At 45.3% G+C, this 20,805-nt stretch overlaps 1 protein-coding gene across 1 annotated transcript in view; it reads left to right on the top strand.

Annotated features, from left to right (window-relative positions):
- The first annotated feature begins 4,235 nt into the window (after positions 1–4,235).
- The window catches only part of LOC119741971, a 29,078-nt gene continuing 12,508 nt past the window's right edge, over positions 4,236–20,805 (top strand). The window contains exons 1-6 of the mRNA XM_038217943.1: positions 4,236–4,404; positions 9,457–9,573; positions 10,382–10,519; positions 12,563–12,724; positions 12,954–13,046; positions 13,765–13,884. Of these exons, the coding sequence (XP_038073871.1) occupies positions 4,353–4,404; positions 9,457–9,573; positions 10,382–10,519; positions 12,563–12,724; positions 12,954–13,046; positions 13,765–13,884 (682 nt within the window). The 5' untranslated portion in view covers positions 4,236–4,352. The remainder of the gene's footprint in view (positions 4,405–9,456; positions 9,574–10,381; positions 10,520–12,562; positions 12,725–12,953; positions 13,047–13,764; positions 13,885–20,805) is intronic.

The raw sequence follows: 20,805 nt of genomic DNA, 5'->3' as shown, positions 1-20,805 counted from the left end.
TGGACAAAATAATGTAAATGGATTGTAAGTCAATACAATATAATAGGATGAAGCATCCTGTGAAGTGCACCCGAGAGTATGATTGCCGTCGTTTTTGAAAATAAAGAAATTACCATAATTTCCTCACGATTTTTTTTTAGAATCATCGCGCTTTCAACGGACACGTACCGAATTCTTTTGCGTCGAGAAAACTGAAGGTGCGTTTCAGTTTTCCCCAAAAGTATGATAGTGACCTGAAATAAGTTTCGACAAGTCGGTTTTTTAATTACCTGCTTATATTGTATACTTTGATTCGGCAAAAAGGTTGTTTTTAGCAAATGGTGTGACACCTTTATTTCAAAACATGACACAAGTTTGTTTACAAATTCGGATTTTTTTTTATTTGGCTCAGCGGTATTACGGACAAACGTTTCTATGGAGATTATAAAACGTGACGTGACTTTGCGCCTCAGTGATTCTGAGTCATGGATTTCAGTTGCTTTGTTGCTTGCAGACTGGGTTTTGTGTGAATATCACCCACCCCTGTCCTTCATTTTGACATCACCGACTCTTTTGTCATTTTTTTTTCCAAAACGCGACTGGAGTTTGTTTACAATTTCGGTATTTTTGGGAAAACCACTTCCGTCTCTTTGGAGAACTGCTCAAGCCAATTTCAGATTGATAAACTTTGCCCCTCGGTGACTTGCGTCATTGGGTTCAGTTGCTTAGGTTTGTATGAGATGTCAAAATCATGTAGGTCCGGAAAAAACGGTCCTACATTCGTCACAGAGACCCCGTTTCATACTGATATTTAAGGGTTTTTTTCCCCCAAAAACATAACTGCATTTTCTTCACAATTGTCAAAACAAACACAAACGACAATTTAGAAAACCACTTCCGTCTCTGTGGAGATATGCACATGCCGTTTTGGGTTTGATAAAAAAACGTTAGCTGCTGCCTCATCGGTGACCTTGCGTCCGGGTTCAGTTGTTTTGCTTCTTGTTTGACTGTCTGAATATCACGTAATCTGAAAAAATCAGTCCTGTATTTCGTCACAGGCCCCCGTTTTCATACTGATATTCTTCTTTTCAAAACACAACTGGAGTTTGTTTACATTTTTAATTATGGTTCCGTCTCCGTGGAGATTTGCATGCACAAGCTAATTTGGGATTAATAATTGATTCGGACTTTGTGCCTCAGTGACTTTGCTTCATGCCATTCAGATCAGTTGCTTTGTTTGTTGAAGACTTGATTTGGTAGTATCAAAATCCCATAGACCCAGAACTTTCATGCGTTTCGTCAAAGACTTAGTTTTGTGTGAATATGACCTCAAATCCTATGTTTCGTAGACACATACACTGCATTTGTATTCATGCATTCGTCAGTGACAATTTATTTTGTAAGCCTTATAATTAATTTAATTGAAATGCAGTCAATTTTCAACGCACGAAAAAGTTACCATCGTTCATGCTGCACAGTCTTTTAATTGTTTTACTTCATTTGGTATCATGTACATTCTTCTCCGTCGTTACTTTTTTTTCTGCTGTAGAACCAAGTTTTGTTTGGAACCTAGTCAAACCAAAGTGGGAATAAAGAAAAACCAGTCAAATCAGTAATCGGTCTTCCAAAAAGTGAAGCTGTTTTGTTTCCCTGAAATATTGTCGGGCCTTTGGACGACCTTGAAAAAACCGCATTTCCTTCCTTAAACTCCACGCCCAGCGGTGTCAACAAGTCAGTGTCAGGTATCGTCATTTCCAACCAAGTAAACAAATCAACTAGGCCTATAAGTCTATACCTAAACTTAACTTAAAGTTGCTATCCATGTGCTCCCGAACAGCTTAAAATCGAACAAACCCTTCCTTTTTTTTGTGTGTGTATTGGAGGTTTCCCTCTGAAAATGCACTTTAGGTTGCTTGCGCACGTAATGCACACAAAGCATAATGACTGCATTATTGTCGGGCTACAAATAATTCGAAAGTCGTCTAGTAAGTCCACATAATACTAAACGTGGGTGGATTTTTTGGGTTCGGTGTCTTATTCAGAAGAAAACAACTTTTGCGTTGCTAGGAAACTAGCAGTTTTAAGAAAAACAAACTCTATTTTTTTGGAGACTCGACAATAGCACGGAGAGAGCAGCTTTAATCACTATTGAATCACTATTATGCTTGAACCAATGACTCACGAAAACATTTGTCAACCGTGCTACACACTTATTACTGACTCATCTCCGGCAGGTTTACCGGTCGCCGTAAACACGTTCACGTGCAAGTTTACCCACCCCGGTTATCCGGCTCGATACCGGATATCGCCGGAGGAAGGAAATCATGTACAAGGTCAAATGCACGAATCTCATAACAATGTCAGGTTGTCACCACAGCGATTCAAGATCTGCTGATATACCAGGCGGGAAGGGGTTGGGGATGTTGTTTCCACAGAGGGTGTCAAAATGAGGGGGTGTTCTTTCAATTTTTCACGAATCGGAATATAATCTGTAGATGGAAAGGGGACTCAATATTGGAGAATCGATTTCAAAACTGTAATCTGCACTTCTCGATCGTCTGTTAATTAAACATGTTAATTAAAAAATAAAAAGACCCTTTTGGGGAGGGGCCTAGTCTCCGGGAATAGTCATCTGCAGAAATTTATAGGCAGTTACGTGGCACGGGGGGGGGGGGGCACGCCCCATGCCTCAGGTGCCCCCATAATGAAAATTGGCCCCTCTCCTGAGAGGAAATGTTTAAGTAGTTAAACTAGACGATTGGCCGCTTTTCAACTTTGCGCAATAAACTAGCATCTGTATAGGCTTTCATGGGAGCCTGAACCGGGGACGACTGTTTCGTAGCCCAATCGAAAAAAATGACAGGTACACAAAGTGTGACGTCATCAATACAGAGGCTTATTTATTGGCGCACTAGCGTATCCAGCTTTTTAGGAGGGGGGGGGGTGGGTGGCAACAATGACTTGACTGTACATCGCATCGACGTCTGAACTGTCTTTGAAACAAAAATGCGGCGGGTGTGCTAGTACATTGTATGTGTGAGTTTGTTTTCTGAATTCAATATTAAACGTTTAGCAATATAGCGAAAATTCCCCAAGGATATGGCAATCGTGTACCAAGGAGGTCTTCCTAAAAAATTAGAGTACAAACAAAGCAGAGGGACCCCTGATTGCAGGCGAATACTCACCTGTGTGTGTATTGTTGATGTACCCTAACGTGGCGCGCCCCCTAACGTGGCGCACTTTGATTTTTCGCCTGTAGCGCCTAGCTAGAGCAAAAGTTTTAACTGAAATTTCACAGAAAGTGAAATTTCATCAAGTTATAAACACTCCCGTTCATAAATCGCGAATTTATTTACCCGCTACAAAGTTAAAAGAAAAACTTATTTTGGCGTGATTTTCCGATTTTATTTTCAAGTGCAAAGTGAACCCTTTGAAAATGCCCCGAAAAATAAGAAAATAATTTTGTGACAAACATCTGGCTGGGTATGTAAGTAGAGATAATAATGATTTATCAGAATTTATCAATTTTTCAGAAATTCTTAAATGTTAATTTGGAATTTCCCGAGATTTATTTAAGTGCGCCACGTTAGGGAACACTCCGCCAAATTGTGCCCAATTTCCGGACGCCACCGTTTTTTAATTTCGGCTTAAATTTTATGAAACCGAAATTGTTCACAGAGGTTAAACAGCAAGCATTAATAAGGTAAAAGTACTAGTATTTTACTGCATGAATTTGAGGTTTGTCAACAAAGAGGTTTGGCAACACTACACAAGGAAATTTGGGTATGCTTCGAAGTGCGCCACGTTAGGGTACACCACCATATGTGGGGTGGGGTGGGGTGGGGGTTTCTCCCATGCCCCCCGCTGGATGAATCGGACTTTCAAGCCCCTGAAAATTTGGGGAAATTTTGTTGTGGATCCACAACAAAATTTCCCCAAATTTCGATCCACCAATTAAGCACTCTCCATGACTATACTGAGTGCCCCTCAATAAGATACTGGTACCCCTCCCGTTTCCCTCAGAGTTTCCCCCTCCCCTATTAAAATAAAAATCCTGGCTACGCCTCTGTTTGTATAGATGGGCAAGTCACTTTCTTTTTTAACAAAATATTCCACCTTGCCAGTGAATGCCCTCCATAATACTTTTGTCGAGTCACTGAATCAAAGTGAAAGAGTAAAAATGGGGATTTCCCATGATCGCATAGCGCGCCCTCTATGTATACCACCGTAGTATATAAAAATACGTCATCGTGTGCATTTTCAGACATGTTGTTTGCAAACTATGAGCAGAGCTCATAGTCATATTACGCACACATTCTCAAATGTCATTCGTAACTTTAGACACGTCTTTTTTCAACCAAGATTGAAAAATCATGATGGCTGGAATTGAGAATCATGACCGAGAGCAACCCAGGGTTGAAAAGGGTGAGTATTTATGTTCAACTCTTGTTTTTTGGGCAGATAGCTTGATTGAGTAAATCCAGCTGACATGCTCAGTCCATGGAGTTTTGCTCCATGCTCAGTCATATTCATATTCAATGGAAGTTTTGACCGTAGCCAAGTTTACCCAGGCAGTGGAGTGGGTTAGGTTTTACCTGAGGGCAATAGCAGAATGCATATTCGTCCCTTCTGGGACTCATCAGCCGCTGGATTCAAAAGAATCCGTAGGTATGGGTCCGAGTTAAAAGGAACTCACTGCCTTGAGGAAAATGTTCCGTCAAAATTCATCTGATGACACTTACAACTTCATTAAGATGAGATTGGTTCCTCCAAGAGTGAAATTAGGATGTCAAAGGTATTGTCGTTCTCAGATAAGTGGGAGACGGGTTGGTATACAAAGTTGGATCTAAAGTTTTACTTCAAGCTTTTTTCTCGGTAGGGGAGAGCCTTGCTTTCCGTTGGTAAGCAATTACTGAATCTGTTGAAATTGTTTTTTAAGCCAATAAAATAGATGAGATTTTTTTTTTACATGTAACGGCTGGCGTGAAGTGGGATGGGGCGAAGTGGGGATGGGGCGAAGTGGGGATGGGGCGAAGTGGGAATGGGGCGAAGTGGGGATGGGGCGATGTGGGAATGGGGCGAAGTGGGGATGGGGCGAAGTGGTTAGGGGCAAAGTGACATGGGGCGACGTGGAAATGGGGCGAAGTGTCCGACATTCCCTTCACATGTAGCGCTGGAGACATAACTAGGGAGTTAGAGTGTGGTAGCAAGAGACCCTTCCAGAATGGCCTCCCAAAAATAGTCCTTTTTCATCTCTAATATCCCACCCCAGATTTCATTTACATACTTCATACATTCAGCAGTCATTCACAAAGTTAATGATCTACTTGAAACAGACCTAGTCTGAGTAACTTGGACCCAACTTATCGCCATTTTAACATTCGGACATGGTCTGGCGATAGTCATGATAGTGGGGTCCAAGCTAATGGTTATATGCCGAGCAACACAATTCTGTCATTGACCCAAAAATCCAACATTGCCCAACAAAAACATCAGATTTCACCCTCAAAATGGCCTCCAAATTACTAGATACACCACCTGAGGTACAAGTAGACATCGATAATTAAGATGGTTGTACTGAAGTTTACTTGCGATCCGGATGAAAAGGGACATTTCCCGTTCAATTGTGAACACGTTAAATTTCCGACTCGTGTTTGAATTGCGATGTGGTCTTCATGCCCAGCGTTCATTTGATGGTCCCCCGTATCCCGGGTGCGATTCCGTTACCGAGCATTACGCAATGCATCGATTATGATAATGAGCAGACTGGATCACGTTTGTAAACACAAATGTATTTCGAACAATGAAAGGGACTCGGGAACTAGCTTGAACCGGTTTCCGTCCATAAAATCTGCCCTAGTTCCCGACTCCCTATTATCGTTCGAAATGCACCTGTGTTTACAAATGTGATCCAGTCTACTCATTATCATAATTGATGCATCGCGCGCACTTGGTTGCATGGCGCGCGCCCGGTAACGGAATTGCAGTCGGGAACGGGAATCGCACTGGGGTGCGTTGTTGCGGAAAGCAAGATGAGAATGCTTTCCACGACAACACACCAGACGAAAATTGGACTCACTTGCGGCGCCTGAAAGCGGTGTGGTATCCACATACATCGCGCGCGCAGATTTTTTTTCGATGTCATCACGTGATGCATGCATTTACATAATAAACCAAACAAAATGGACGACAGCTGTTGGAACTGGACATTTTTTTACGGACAAGCCACCGAAATCGTCAAGATTTTTCACATTTGTTTTTTTTGGTGGTCTGTTTCAAGTCGATCATTAGCTTCATGAATGACTGCCGAATGTATGAGGTATGTAAATGAAATCTGGGGAGGGATATTAGAGATGAAAAAGGACTATTTTTGGGAGGCCATTCTGGAAGGGTCTCTTGCTACCACACTCTAACTCCCTAGTTATGTCTCCAGCGCTACATGTGAATGATTATGAGCATGTCAGCTGGAGTTACTCAAGCTAGGCAGACTGGAGCGTTCTTAGCCCGGGGTTTGTGTAGCTCAGGACTCCCCCGTTTTTTGTTATTCTTAAAAGCAACAGAGAGGAGCCATGACCTATGAGGACAGACTGCATACACTGAACTGGTTAAGCCTTGAAACTAGACGACACAAACTCACTGTTCAATTTACCATTAAATGTTTGTTTGGCCTCATTGATTGTCTCAGTATTACATCCCATACAGTAGTCAATACCCGTCACCTGGACACAGTTTCATTTAATCACCATTACGCCAGAACCCTAAGTTTAAGGAATTCCCCTGTTCATGCTTTTCCTCGTATATGGAGTAATCTCCCAATCCACGTTAAGGACTCATTGATACTTGATTCATTTCAGTGTTTTAATCGTGAATTATGTGCTCATTTTATTGATGGTTAAATGCCTGTAATGTTTTGTCTATTTATTGCTTTTGATCTAAATTGTGTTTTGGATATTGGATGAGCGGGGAGGTTTGTCCGAGTCGGGATTCGGGCCCGGGACCTCTGTATTGCTGTTCCAGCGCTGGAACGGTAGTCCAGGGGTCTCGGGTTCGGGTCCTGGTTCGAACAGATTTCTTTGCTCAACTAATATTCATTTCAAATTATACCAGTCAGTTTTCTTTCCTTCATGAATCATTTAATTTTTTTTTTCGTATAAAGTTCTCTTATTAACTTTTGGTTTGTTTGTTTGTTTGTTTGTTGGGGTGTTGGGCTGTTTGTCGTTTGTTTGTTTTTTGTTAATATGTTTTTAGTGTGTGTGTTACGTTTGTACATGTATTAGACTGTTCGTATAATTGTAACTTTGCTTGTCTGTTTGCATGTGTACGGTATCTGTTATGTTTTTTCTGTATGGTTTTATCTGATTGTTCTTGTCTTTGTTAAAAGCTTTTTTCAACTCGTTTGTATGTTTCATTGCTTACTTGTTTATCACTTATTGTGTTTCTTACTGAATTATTTTATTTATGCTACTTTTTTATTTTCATTTAAATTCATTTACATATTTAGCAGATATTTATTTACCCATTTTTTTATTCATATATATTACCCTCCATTATTATAGCATTTTTAATTTCCAGATTTATTTTTTAACTTCTCATATTACTTGTATTTAATAGTTATATTTTAAACTTATTTCATGTTACCAACCTAGGATTGGATGAACAGGCTTTTGAGTCACAGTGTTTTCACTTTTGTTCATCCTGGCCATCTTAGATTGGATTGTCTTTACTCTGCTTGTTGAACTCCCTCCCACTTCCACTCTTCCCCAATCCGCTCCCCTTCTATACATTCCTCATCCCCACCCCCATTTCTTCCCCATCTCATTCTTACCTACTGTACCTATACACATCTATTCTTTTTGATTGGTATTTGTTACACAATTTATCTTTCATCTTGACTGTCCTTGATGTATGACATTTCTTACATTGTATGTACATGTACATGTTTGTATTTTGAATGTTTTGGCCGAATAAATAATAATAATAATAATAATAAAAAAAGTTTTGTCGCTCCCCAAACTCTGCAGTCTCAGAAAATGTGCTCGTAGTTATCAGTGTTGGGAAAAAAATTTGCAACCTGACACCACTTGTTGAACTACGGTACCTTCATTGAGATGATATACATGTATAAATATCATCTCAATGAAGGTCATTCATTGCAAAAGTGATGATAAGACATTAGCTCTACTGACGACTTGAATGGAGCATTGAACTACGGTACCCTCCATACTAACCCTCCACCGATTTGGCTTACTTTGGGGGCATGTACACGGTATGCATTTTGTGCATACCCTTGCGAGGACAAAAGGCCCCCCCTAAAAACTGGAGAAGAGAATACAAATGAGAAAGACAGTAACCCTGGATAGATGCCGAGTTGTGCAGTCCATTTCACTGACATGACTGAAATCGATCATCGAGCGCGTGTGTGACGTCGCTATTGAAGAAAAACAAGTCGCGCTTAATCAACGACTGTTTCATGTAGTCATAGTGCCCCGCGCCGTCTGACAGTATGGGCTTTTGGCGCCGGGCACATGTCAGTACCTAAAACAGTCGTTGATTAAGTGCGACTTTGTTGGCGGCCAGAGTTACCATTGATTGGTGCACAAACAAAATGCGTGTACAAATTAAAGAAATGGCAATGCGCGGTCGATCACCATGCACAGCGCGCGCACCAGTCACACTTGCCAACTGCATGTTGCGGTGCGGCATGGCGCTGAATTGCGCAAACCTGACGATTGTTTGATGCACTACTGCTGCACTAACTATGAAGCGTCACTCGCATCACGGCTGACAAACAGTCGTTGGGTGTGCGCTTCAGCGCCATGCCGCGCTGCGCCATGCAGTTGGCAAGTGTGACTGGTGCGCGTGCTGTGTATGGTAATCACATTTTCTAAATATTGTAGAGTGTAGAGTACGAAAAAAATATATAAAATCACACACTGTGAGTGATCAGCTGAGCAGAACTTTATTGTCGATTCTTGGCTCCTGTGATTTTCTACAAACGTGTCGAAATGCGAGTAGGAAATCTGACCGAAATTCCTTTTCTAGAGATTTTTAAGATATATGTGTATCAAGAAGATTACATTTACTTTTCAACACGCACTTCGTCTGAAAAAAAATAGGTTATTGGAGACCAATTCACAAGACGTAGGTTTTCCTTTGAAGCGATCTGGAACTAGGAAAAACTCCGGAACTAGTAAAACGACTGTACATGTAAAGGCACCTGTGTGCCTTCTTATTTTTAGCAGTATCGTTTGTTGGAGTCGCCATATTCAATGTTATATAGCCTATGTAGCTGTAACTGTGAGGGCAAAAAGGACAAATAGTTGCATCCAGCTCATTCACAAAGCTCTGTCTCCAAAATACAGCCCGTTGTGATCCATGTCTCTTTAACATTTGGTAACACTGGATTTTAAGATGGCAGACTAAAAATTTCTTGAGAAATCATAATATTTCTAATCTGCTGGTGTTTCTTTCCTTCAGTTGTCATAGTCCATGCAGGAGAGGATCTGGACAAGACTATACGACCCCTGGCATCCATCTTAGAACAGCGCCTCAAACTGGGCGAACAAGCAGATTACAAGAGGAATTTCAGACCAGGTAATCAAAGTAATCGTTCTTCTCTTTGTCGTCACTGAAACTGTGCATTTTATTATGTAATATTGAAGGAACTTTAAAATAGCAATTGATGAAAAAGAATTGGAGACAGTAGACCATTACATCTATCTAGGAAAGAAGATCAGCCTCTACAGTGATACTGGGGAGGCGATAAAGAGAAGAATCCAGTTAGGTTGGGTGAAGTTTGGCACACTCGGCTACATCTTTCGAGACCACACCTTTCCCATATCCCTGAAAAGGCCGGTATTCGATCAGTGCATCCTACCTGTCCTATCGTATGGTGCCGAGACATGGACTACCAACAAACGCCTGGAGAAAAAACTAAGGGTGACAGAGAGTGCTATGGAAGGAATAATGACAGGAGTAACAAAGAAGGACAGGGTGACAAATGAGAATCTAAGAAAGAAATCAGGAGTGCAGGACATTATTAAGACCATTAAATCAAAGAAGTGGAGGTGGGCAGGTCAGCTGGCAAGGAGGTATGACAACGGTGGACATGCAAAACGACCAATTGGACTCCAAGAAATCAAATCAGGAAAGGAGGGAGACAAAACAGTAGATGGAGGGATGAAAAATAGTCGAAGAGGCTTACCTTCTGCAGTGGAGTGAAATAGGCTAGACAGACGGACAGTATGGGAATTAGTGAAGTTAGGACAGGAAAAGGGCCCTCTTTATCACTTCACTGAATATTCATTAATTCAAATATTGATATAAAGGTTAAAGAGCAAAAAAGTAAAAAAATTGGCAGCAATTTTGTTGTACATTTCCATTTCTTTACTTTTTAAAATAGGAACAGATGTTGCTGATTATATACGAAAAGCGATGCTTGAAGACCATCCAGAGGAACACACACGACTGGTCGTAGTCCTCAGTGAAATTTTTGTCGCAAAGTATGCAACCAGCCCATCAGCTTTCCGTGAAATAAAGAGTAAGTAGAACTAGAAACAACCTCAGATTTCAACCCACACACAGCCCGATTGCTAAGTGTAGCGCATTGTGCAAACACAACTCAGCCAATTACTGACACATGATGTCAGTCAGAAGTCTTACAGGTATACCTCAGTGTGCACTTCGACCTGATGTATCAGCCTGCCCAGCCAACTTGCTGGAAGTTTCCTGAGACTGAGAACAAGTCATGATATTTTTGACACGAATATTGATGTCAGTATTTGTTATCTGAGAGCAAGATGTGACATTTTTGACGCAAAAAGTGACATCAATATTTGCGACTGGAGTGCAAGACGTGAATTTTTTGACACGAATATTGGTGTCAATATTTGAGATCAGGGAACAAGTCTTGAAATTTTTGATGTGAAAATTGACGTCAGTATTTGCGACCGGAGAGCTAAATGTGACATTTTTTTTATGCGAATATTGATATCAATATTTGGGACCGGAGAGTGAGACGTGCATTTTTTTGCCAGGAATATTGACGTCAATATTTGAGATCAGGGAACAAGTCATGAAATTTTTGACATGAATATTGACGTCAGTATTTGCGACCGGAGAGCTGGATGTGACATCTTTGACGCAAATATTGACGTCGATATTGCGACCGGAGAGCGAAACGTCAATTTTTTTTTTACACAAATATGAATGTCAATATTTGCAACCAGAGAGCGCAACGTGAATTTTTTGTCATGAATATTGATGTCAATATTCACGAATTGGGGCAAGTCATGAATGTGAATTGTCGTGATTTGCGATGTCCCTTCAAAGCCACCATAGCAACAAGTTTTCACATGAATATTTCCATTATTCTTGGAGTAAAATGTCTGTTTAATGTTGAATGTTCAGCCTGCAGATGCTTACACTTATACATGCACATGTGTTAGTGCTCTCAGTACATTGGGATTAGTGAAAGAACACGACACTCTACACACATGGGGCATTCTTCAGTAAGTGTCTTTGGGCCTTTTGAAAATTTTGAAAATTGTTTTTTCAAGCGTTGAATTTCTTTCATGGGATGTGATCATTATGTATCACGGCAACTGTAATTAACGCACGGCGCAATCTTTAGGGGAGTTTTAACCATTTTATCAAGATTCAATTTTCAGTGTTGTAGCATAGGAAAAAAATGCAAAAGTCGTATCCGTCACACCTTTTGCGACGGAAATGACAATATGGGTTTTCCGGACATGGGTTTTCCTGGGTCGACATCACACATCAGAAAATAAAGAACAATATAAACTTTATTCTCTAGCTTTTTATGATAATTTATTATCAGAATTATGTTTATTAACATAAATCCACAAAAATGTATCATAAATTTACGCATTTTCTGTCTATATGGCGTCAAAGTATCGGGACATGAAAGTAGACACTTAACGAAGAATGACCAACATACTTGTTTCATAGTTGTGGGGACTACACACGAGTTGTCCCATGGTACTATGGGTATCAAAGATGCTGTGGGGACAGCAGAAAGTCCCCATAACTCGGTCCTAATTTGCCTAACAATAAACAACTTCCCCATAACGCGGTGATGGCCCGCTCATACATGTACATGTGGGTAGGCATTACATTCACTGTGTGGACTTCCGAACAAAAGAGGTCCACATGAACCGGTAGAGGAGACGTTGTGTGGACTTGGGCAAGTCCACTCAGTGTTTCCCCATTTCTGGAAACGGGGAAACACTGTTTCTGGAAAACACTCAAGGGAATCATAGAAGAAGAAAAAATTGGGTTGAAAGAGTTTTCACAGTTTGAGAAAAATGATTTTTTTTTCACTGGTTTTTCTTAACTATGCGAAAGCAATGGAATGTCCACACTAGGTATGTAATGTAGACATGCGTGTTTACATACATGTACATGTACATGTGTGAGTGCTCTCAGAACATTAGAATTAGTGAGGAAATTTGACACCCTACATCTGACAGCTATACATTGACTGTGCTTGTTCATTTTGCCTGAGCAGTTATTTGTGTCTAAGCTTGCCCTCCTTAATTTGTTCTTCTTCATATTTTCATAGGCAAGCTCCTATCTCGACCCAGCACCAATTCAAAGTTTGCCGTGGTTTGTCCGAGCGCTCTGCCGGCACAGTTGGCCGGTCTAAGATGCATCATCTTGGACAACTTTGTCAATAATATGGAGGGGGGCAATGTGGCTGAGGCCATCTTCAAGGAGTGGTTTGGTGAGTAAGGGAGCATTGGTGTACAAAAAAACCAAGTGTCACAATTTTTTTGGTTTTGACTTTGTTAACCCTTGTCCAGGCTGATTCATGTAGAGGCAATGTGGTTTACACATGACAACTCTTTCATGGCTTTTCTTACTGTAATTGTAATAACACTGTGCTGTATTGCACAGAGGCGTCATTATTAATGCTATTACTATTATTTGCAATGGTGTTGTTATCTTGGCAGGCCCTCAGGCCACCCTGGCATCCCAGGCACAGCTGAGCATGCAGAACCTGCCCCTAACTTCTCATGCTGCTGAAGAATTCACTCTGGACAAAGGTAGGGTTGCATGTATTATTGTGCAGAATTCTTCCCCCATTTTCCCCCAATCCGGTTGAAACTTCAGTGAATCACATTCCATCGTCCCCGCCAAAAGTGATTGTGAATCCCCGTTTATTGTAAAAGTAGGTGGCATAAAGAGGGCTCTCTCACCCACGTGACCCAGCCTATACCTGGCCACCAGACAGTCGGCATTTCCATTGCAGTAGGCAAGGATTATATAGCGCACCATGCAGTAGGCAATAATAACAGGTTCTTATATAGCACTTTTAACTAAGATCAAAGCGCTTTACATTATTATTATTATCCCTAATCATTGGGCCAATTAAACATTCCATATACCATCTCAGCTCCCTGGGGAGTATACAGCTCGATGCTGCATGTTAGGCGCAAGGAAGCTGCTTCAATCACAATAACCATCTCTGCCCTCACAGGTACCCATTTACTCCTGGGTGGAGAGAAGCAATGAGTGACAAAGTGCCTTGCCCTAGGGCGCACACACCATGACCCCGCCAGGACTCGAACCCACAACCTGCAGCTTTACCCACAGACCACGAATCAGTGCCCTTAACCACGAGGCCACAGCACTCCACTTCAACGCTGTGATGGATGGCAAAAGACTGTGAGAAAAACACAGCGTTGGGTTGAAACAATCATGACAACAGTACAAGTTTTTAATTTTCTGGACTCTTTTTTTTATTTTCTTTGTATTTTCTAGTGAAGATAATCCATGCAATGACCAGACCAGAGCATCGACAGAGGTACTGGGGAAAGATCGGCTCTGCGATTGAGGACGTTGCCAATCCTGAAAACACAACTCAAGCAAGACTGCACTTCAGTAAGCTCACCAGTCTCCTTGCTGCTTGAACCCTAACTCCCTAGGCATTTTTTGCTAGGATGCAACCTCAATCCTGCAAAATGCTCCATCTACCTCCGTGTAAAAATAGCATACAGCCTCAATCCACCAAAATCCTCCCTTATTTCTTGTATGTGAATAATGAAAGGTTTGCGGAAACACCATGTGCGAATAATTTCTCAACTAAGAGAATGGTTCTGAAAAAGAACCTCAATAAGTATAACTCTTTAGTTGATAGTTCGTGTAGTGTTTATTAGTCATCAACCAATGACAACAGCGGCTGCAAAGTAAAGGAAAAGATTACATTATGAATCATAGTTCTATATGCCCCCCAAGTCTTTGGGAATAACAAAGGCTAACAATTCTAGGAAGAAAAGATTCCAAATGTAACAGACATAACTAAGTAACCTAAAGAAATGCACAGATTGCAAAGGCGTGAACATGAACAATAAGCAAAGATCGAAACAAGAATAAGCATAGGTTATAGGAAGTAAACTGTAGCTGTAACTTTGGCTATATAAAAAAAAAGAAGAAAAAAAAAAGGTCCAGAGTATATGGGTGTCCTATAGTTCATCCCTAAGCCTGGCCGGCGGTCGTGACAAGCGAGTGGATCGGCGAGGGGCAGTCAAGGAGCAGTCCAGGGGTGGCAGATCCACGGTCGGGGCCAGGTGTTCCTTCAGACCAGGAGTATTGTGTGGCAGGAGGCCGCGGAGTGCACGGGGAACGGAGCCTGGGTGGGACTGGCTATTGGGTGGACGCGTGGTGGCCACGGTGGGTGTCACAGGTGAGGTGGGAGTCGGTTCCAAGCCATCCGGGGTTGGAGGATGGTTGGTGCGGGTTGGCTGGGAGACGGCTGGAAGCATCGCAGGTGGTGTGGCTGAGGCGTCCTGTGGTAACCGGTTGTTGGCCTGCACCAGAGGGGTTGCTTTCGGGTGCTGGCTAGCTGCATGCGACCCCGGCAGCAAAGGTGTTGGGCTGGGTGCCATTAGGAGGGGCGCACGTGGAACGACAGGCAAGTACTTCCGCAAGAATCGCCTGTTGCGTAGGGTGACTCGACCAGATCCATCAACCCTCACGACATACTGGTCGAATTGCCTCACCTCCACCACAACCCCGGTCTTGTCCCATTTGGTCGGGTGCGGTCCGGTCTGGTTTTGGATACGCACGCAGTCGCTGACAATCAGTGGCGTGAGGGGACGGGTGTGCTCTGAGAGACGCTCTGCAGCGCGCATGTGCCGGTTGCGCAGTGCCTCCTCGCGGGATGTGAGTGTCTCCCGCCATGTGCTGTGTGGGTTGTACTTCCCAGGGTGGATGGGTATGAAGTCACGGATGGGACGCCCGAAGACGCACATAGCAGGGGAGAGGTGTGTGTCATGGTCGGGCGTGTTGCGGTACTGGAGCATGGCACGCTGAAATTCATCAGTGTTAAGTGTGCCTTCAGCGTCAGTATTGTCAGTGATGAGGCGCTTCACAGTCTTGACGCCCACTTCAGCACGGCAGTTGCTGTGGGGGAAGGCGACGGATGAGATGCGGTGACACACGCCCCAGTTGCGGAGGAAAGCGCGGGTGGACCCTGCGGTGAACTCTGGGCCACCGTCTGAGGACAGTTCATCGCTGATTCCATAGGTCACGAAGGTGCGGCGCAATGCAGTAATGAGTCCATTGGCGCCGTTGGCTGCCTGTTCGACGATTGGCCAGTTGCTGTACCTATCCACCACCACCAGGTAGTGACAGCCGCGGTAGGTGAAGTAGTCAGCGGCAATGCATTGGAATGGATAATCGGGCTGGACGGGAGGCGTTGGCGGTGCGCCTGGCTGTGATGGCGCCATACGGTTGCAGGGAGAGCAGCGTGCCCGTGTATCGGTGATGGCGGGGGTCATACCTGGCCAGAAGAATGAGGACTGAGCTCGTGCGCACATCATGGTGATGCTCTGGTGGGCCGAGTGTAGTGCTTCAAGGACCCGGGCACGGAGGGACGAGGGAATGATGACACGGTCATTGTACAGGCATACGCCATCAAACTCTGACAGATTCTCACGGAATTGGTGGTATGGCCGGAGCTCACGGGGGAGGTCACCAGGGAGAGTGGGGAAGCCCCCTTGTATCATCTCAATCAGTCTGCACATGTTTGGATCACTGGATGTGGCGAGGCGGACATCATTCCATGTGACTGATTTGATCATCTTAGCAGCTGTGGTGGCAGACTGACTGCATACTTCGACAGGGTCTGGGCCACTGGTGCGGACAGCAGTGAGGAAGTCATGTGGCAGCACAGTGGTCGTTGGTTCGCTTGAGTCATAGTGCACAGGTGCGACATCATCAGGGAGCTGTAGCGGTGCGCCTTTACCCACGGGGTGGCGGGATACCCCATCAGCTGCAGCGTGGCGTGCACCAGGTATGTGGACGATGCGGAAGTGGTAGCGCAAGGACTTCTCCTTGAGGTTGCGGAGGCGAGGGTTTGGGATGTCCTCAAGTGAGCGGTCACCGAACACCTTCAGGAGGGGCTTGTGATCCACCGCCACTATGAGGTCAGAGCAGCCAAGGACAAAGTGGCGGGCCTTGTCAAGTGCATCGATGACAGCAAGGGCCTCCCCCTCCACTGGGGCGTAGCGGGACTCGGCACCTGAAGTGAAGCGGCTCCCAACCAGAGTCACCCTCCAACCAGTCTTGCAGCAGAAGGGTTTTGAGGAGGGGCAGTCGCAGTGCTTCTGGAGCAGCCAAAATCCCAGACCATCTTTGCTCCAGTCAGTTGCAAGGCAGGTCGGCTTGGTCTTGTCGAATATCTCCACCCCTTTGTGGATTTCGCTGACGATGAGGGCCTTTGATTCCTCGAATAGGCAGTCCAGCTCATCGGTCCACGAGAAGGGGGTACCAGGTTTGAGGAGTTTGCGGAAGGGCAGCATGCGGTCAGTCATGGCGAAGGCATAGGAGACCTGGTTGATAAGCCCGAACCAGCTGCGCACGTCTGTGATATTACGGGGCGTTGGGAAATTCTGGATCGCCTCAAGGTACTCAGGGCAGGGGCGTACAGAGGTCGGGGTGATCTCAAAGCCAGCAAACTTGACAGTCATCTTGGCGAAGGCGAACTTTTTGGGGTTCAAGGTGACGCCATGTCTGCCACAAGTGTCGAGCCACTCAACTGCCTGGAAGAAGGCCTCCTCGATGGAGTCAGACCATACCAGGGTATCATCCACGCACTTGGTCTTTTTCGGGATGTCAGACACAATCTCATCAAAGCGGCGGCTGTAGCCATCACCGGAGGCGATGTACCCCTGTGGGGCGACACAGTATCGGTAGCGGCCCCAAGGTGTGATGAATGTGGTGAGGTGGCGGTCCTCCTCAGCTAAGGCAATGCTGTGATAGCCGTTCCATGCATCGAACACAGTCTTGCGAGTCTGGGGAGGGACTGCACGTGCTTGGTGGAATGGTGATTGTGTGTGGTGGGTCTCACGAACAGCGTGACGATTGAGTGACTGGAGGTCAACCGTCCGTCTGGGCTGGCCTGACTTCTTGGGGCAGATCACCATCTTGTGGCACCATGTGACAGGTGTACCGACTGGGACTGGCTCGATGACGCCGAGGCGGACGTCGCGGTCAAGGCCTGCCTTTACATTGTCCTGCCAGTGGACAGGGACAGGGATAGGTGTGTGACAGGCGACAGGCCGAGCGTCAGGGTCCACCATGAGTCGCAGTGGGGGGCCAGCCATCATGGGGAGTAGTTGGTGCTCACATACATTGAAGGTGCTCGACTTGTAGTATTCCAGCAGCCATGTCTCAAGCTTCTCCCGGTTCTCCTCAGTGGCTGGGAATGGGAGGTCTGCTGGGGGAGACGGTGGCATCTGGCGTCGTGGGCACTCGCATGTTGGTGTGAGGCAGGCTGCTGGTGTGGGCGTCGGGGATGTGGCAGAGGATGCGACGCTGGCACTGTCGGGCCTGATTGCCTCGCCAATGGTGGGGAACCTGGTAGAGATCATGCCCAGGGCGACGCAGGCTTGCTTAGACAAGAACAGCCGGTCGGATGAGTCGGTGAAGTACACTATCTGCCGGGTCTCGAGTTTCTCTCCAGATTGGGAGGTGCCAGAGATGCGGAGGACCAGGGCACCTGCTATGTCGATGCGGCAGTTGTTGGCAGCATTCATTTTCATTGTGACAGGGATGAGGTGTTTCCTTTCAAGCCCCAGTTTGGATAGGAGTTTCGTGCCAGCCAGGCAGGACTGGCAGCCAGTGTCAGCCATAGCAGGGTAGATGGCTGAGGAGGTGGTGCTGAGCAGGGGGGTAGGGAGGCCGAGGTCACGAGCATCCTCAGGAGTTGCTTTGAGAGAGACGTCCACCATGGGTTGGGGGTCAGATCCTCGCCTCTCCCATGCGTCGCAGAACTGATTGTAGATGTGGTGCTCTAGAGTGATTGCATTCGCGTCCATGGGTGGGGCGTCGTCGACAGAGCACAGGGTTTCGAAGACTGCGGTGGCATTGTGAGGTGACTCCTGTGCCTTGGGCGTGGCTGGCTGCTGTCTCCGCTGGGATTGGCGGCACACACTCTCGTGGTGGTGGAGTATGCCACACTTCGCGCATGTGTGATTGTACGCGGGGCACTTCCTCACGCGCTCCTGTTTGTTACGTTCATGGCCCGCCTTGCCACAGTAGTCACACACCTGAGGTTTAATGTCGCGGGGCTGTGGCTTGGATCTCTCCCTTCGTTTGTAGGAGCTGGCAGCTGCAGCAGTCGTAGTGGCAGTGGCACCACCCTCGAGGAGGCGGCCGGCAGAGCGTTTGCCACTCTCTTTCGCTTCGACAAATTGAAGCACTTGGTCCAAATGCATGTCCTGTTTGGATTGTCCGAGGACATCCAGGCGGATCTCCTCATCCTCTAGTCCACGGATGAGGGTGTCCCTGACCATGATGTCACTGAAGTCAACGACTAGAGAGCACGTACAGTCCTTCTTGTAGTTACAGACGCTAGCCTGGCCACGAAGGCGGGCGGCAAAGGCCCTCACTGGTTCGTCGCGGTCCTGTCGCATTTGCTGGAGCTGCACACGAGCCACCATGATGTTCTCTCGGCGAACTGCCAAGCTCTTGATGTTTTTGAGGATGGTCGGTTCATCCTGCGACGTCAGGGCACCGAATGTTCTGGTCAGGTCTTTCCTGAGTCGGTCGTCGCAGCACTCAAGCAGTTGGTAGACTATATCGGTTCCTGTGAGATGCGTGGCTTCTTTGTATTCGGACCATCGTAGCTCGAAGTAGGACCATTCTTCACTCGTGCCGGCAGCCATGACCATAGGTCGCCTGACCTTCTCCACTTTGGCGGCGCATGAGGCGGGAGTAGGTGCAGGGGCAGGAACGGTTGGGTGGGCGGTGCGGGCGTGTAGGTTGATCAAGGCGAGCAGCACCTCTGGGGGTGTGTTGCTAGGCCAGGATGCCTCACAGTCAGGAGCCGAGCAGTTGACGTGAGCCATTGGGAGGGGTAGAGCGTGTCAGAGAGTCTAGATTGTCGCTGTTGTCATCAATAAGTATAACTCTTTAGTTGATAGTTCGTGTAGTGTTTATTAGTCATCAACCAATGACAACAGCGGCTGCAAAGTAAAGGAAAAGATTACATTATGAATCATAGTTCTATAGAACCAGAGGTATTAACTCGACGTTCCGGTCAGTATGCTCTGACCGTCTTCAGGAGAGTGAAGATGTATGTGGTCCTTAGAGGTGACCACTGCCTCAATCCTGCAAAATCCTCCGGCAAGCACTGTCAATATGTGGAGGCAGAGCCAGTGACATCCTTGTAATTTCAAGTAATAATATAGGCCTAAATTTCTGCATGGCTGAGCATAAACAACTCAAGGTCCAGCCTAAAGCCCGGTTCATACTTCACGCGAAAGCGAAAGCGAAGCGAAAATTGTGACGTCAACAATACATTGGAAGCGCGTCCACGATTGTGACGACATGAATTTCGCTTCGCACATGCTTTCGCGTGAAGTATGAACCGGGCTTAAGAGCTTGACACAGTGCATCCTCCAAAATCAGCCACACACTTTTGCCACATAGCCTCAATCCTGCAAAATGCTCCATTTTGCAAGGAGGATTTAGGAGGATTTGGGAAGGTTAGTGTTAAAATGCTGTGTTGTAATTGAAACTTATAATATCTACATGTTACACATGTATTAAAATATAGAACATTCTGTTTCCCGTCAGTCAATCAATCAATTTAACACACTCAATCTGAAAGGTTGTCAGTAGTGGAAATTGAAACAATGCAACAAATGACTCTGAAACAATGAGGAATACATATGGGTGGCATGGGTGGCTTGTGCGTAAAGCGCTCGCCTCTCACCAAGGTGACCACGGTTGGAATCCTGGCCGCGGATCACATGTGAGTAGAGTTGTGCGTTGGTTCTCTCCTGTGCCACGAGGGTTTTCTCCGGGCCCTCCGGTTTTCCTCCTTCCGGAAAAATCCAACACTTTCGATCTCAGGCTGTGCTCTGTGGTCATATATGGGTTGATGTGGCCGGCAGCCGTAGGCGCCTTTACGTGCCAGCGGCCCAACCAGGTTGTAGCCGCGTCCTTTGCAATTCAGCATACCAGCTGCGAGTAAGGATGATTAGCCTCCCAAATTATTATTATTATTATTATTATTATGGTATAAAAGTTTTGAAAAACTTGTGCTTAGATATTTCCAAGACTCGGACCTGAACAAAAAAGTCCTAGTGCCAGAAAAAACACAGGTTATGTTACGTCATCAGTAAAATCAACATAGTTGCCCCTCGTTAGGTCCAGAGTCATGTGCAAAACTCATTGTGTTTGTGTCTGATGGGACAGGCAATCTATTGGTAGTAATTTTTTTGGGGGGGGGGGGAAGGGGATGGTATTTTAAAATTTATTGCACAATGATATTTTTTTTAACCCCAGTTACAT

This window comes from Patiria miniata, unplaced genomic scaffold, assembly GCF_015706575.1.
Source record: "Patiria miniata isolate m_02_andy unplaced genomic scaffold, ASM1570657v1 HiC_scaffold_5, whole genome shotgun sequence".
Lineage (NCBI taxonomy): Eukaryota > Metazoa > Echinodermata > Asteroidea > Valvatida > Asterinidae > Patiria > Patiria miniata.
This window is presented reverse-complemented; position numbering and strand designations above follow the sequence as displayed.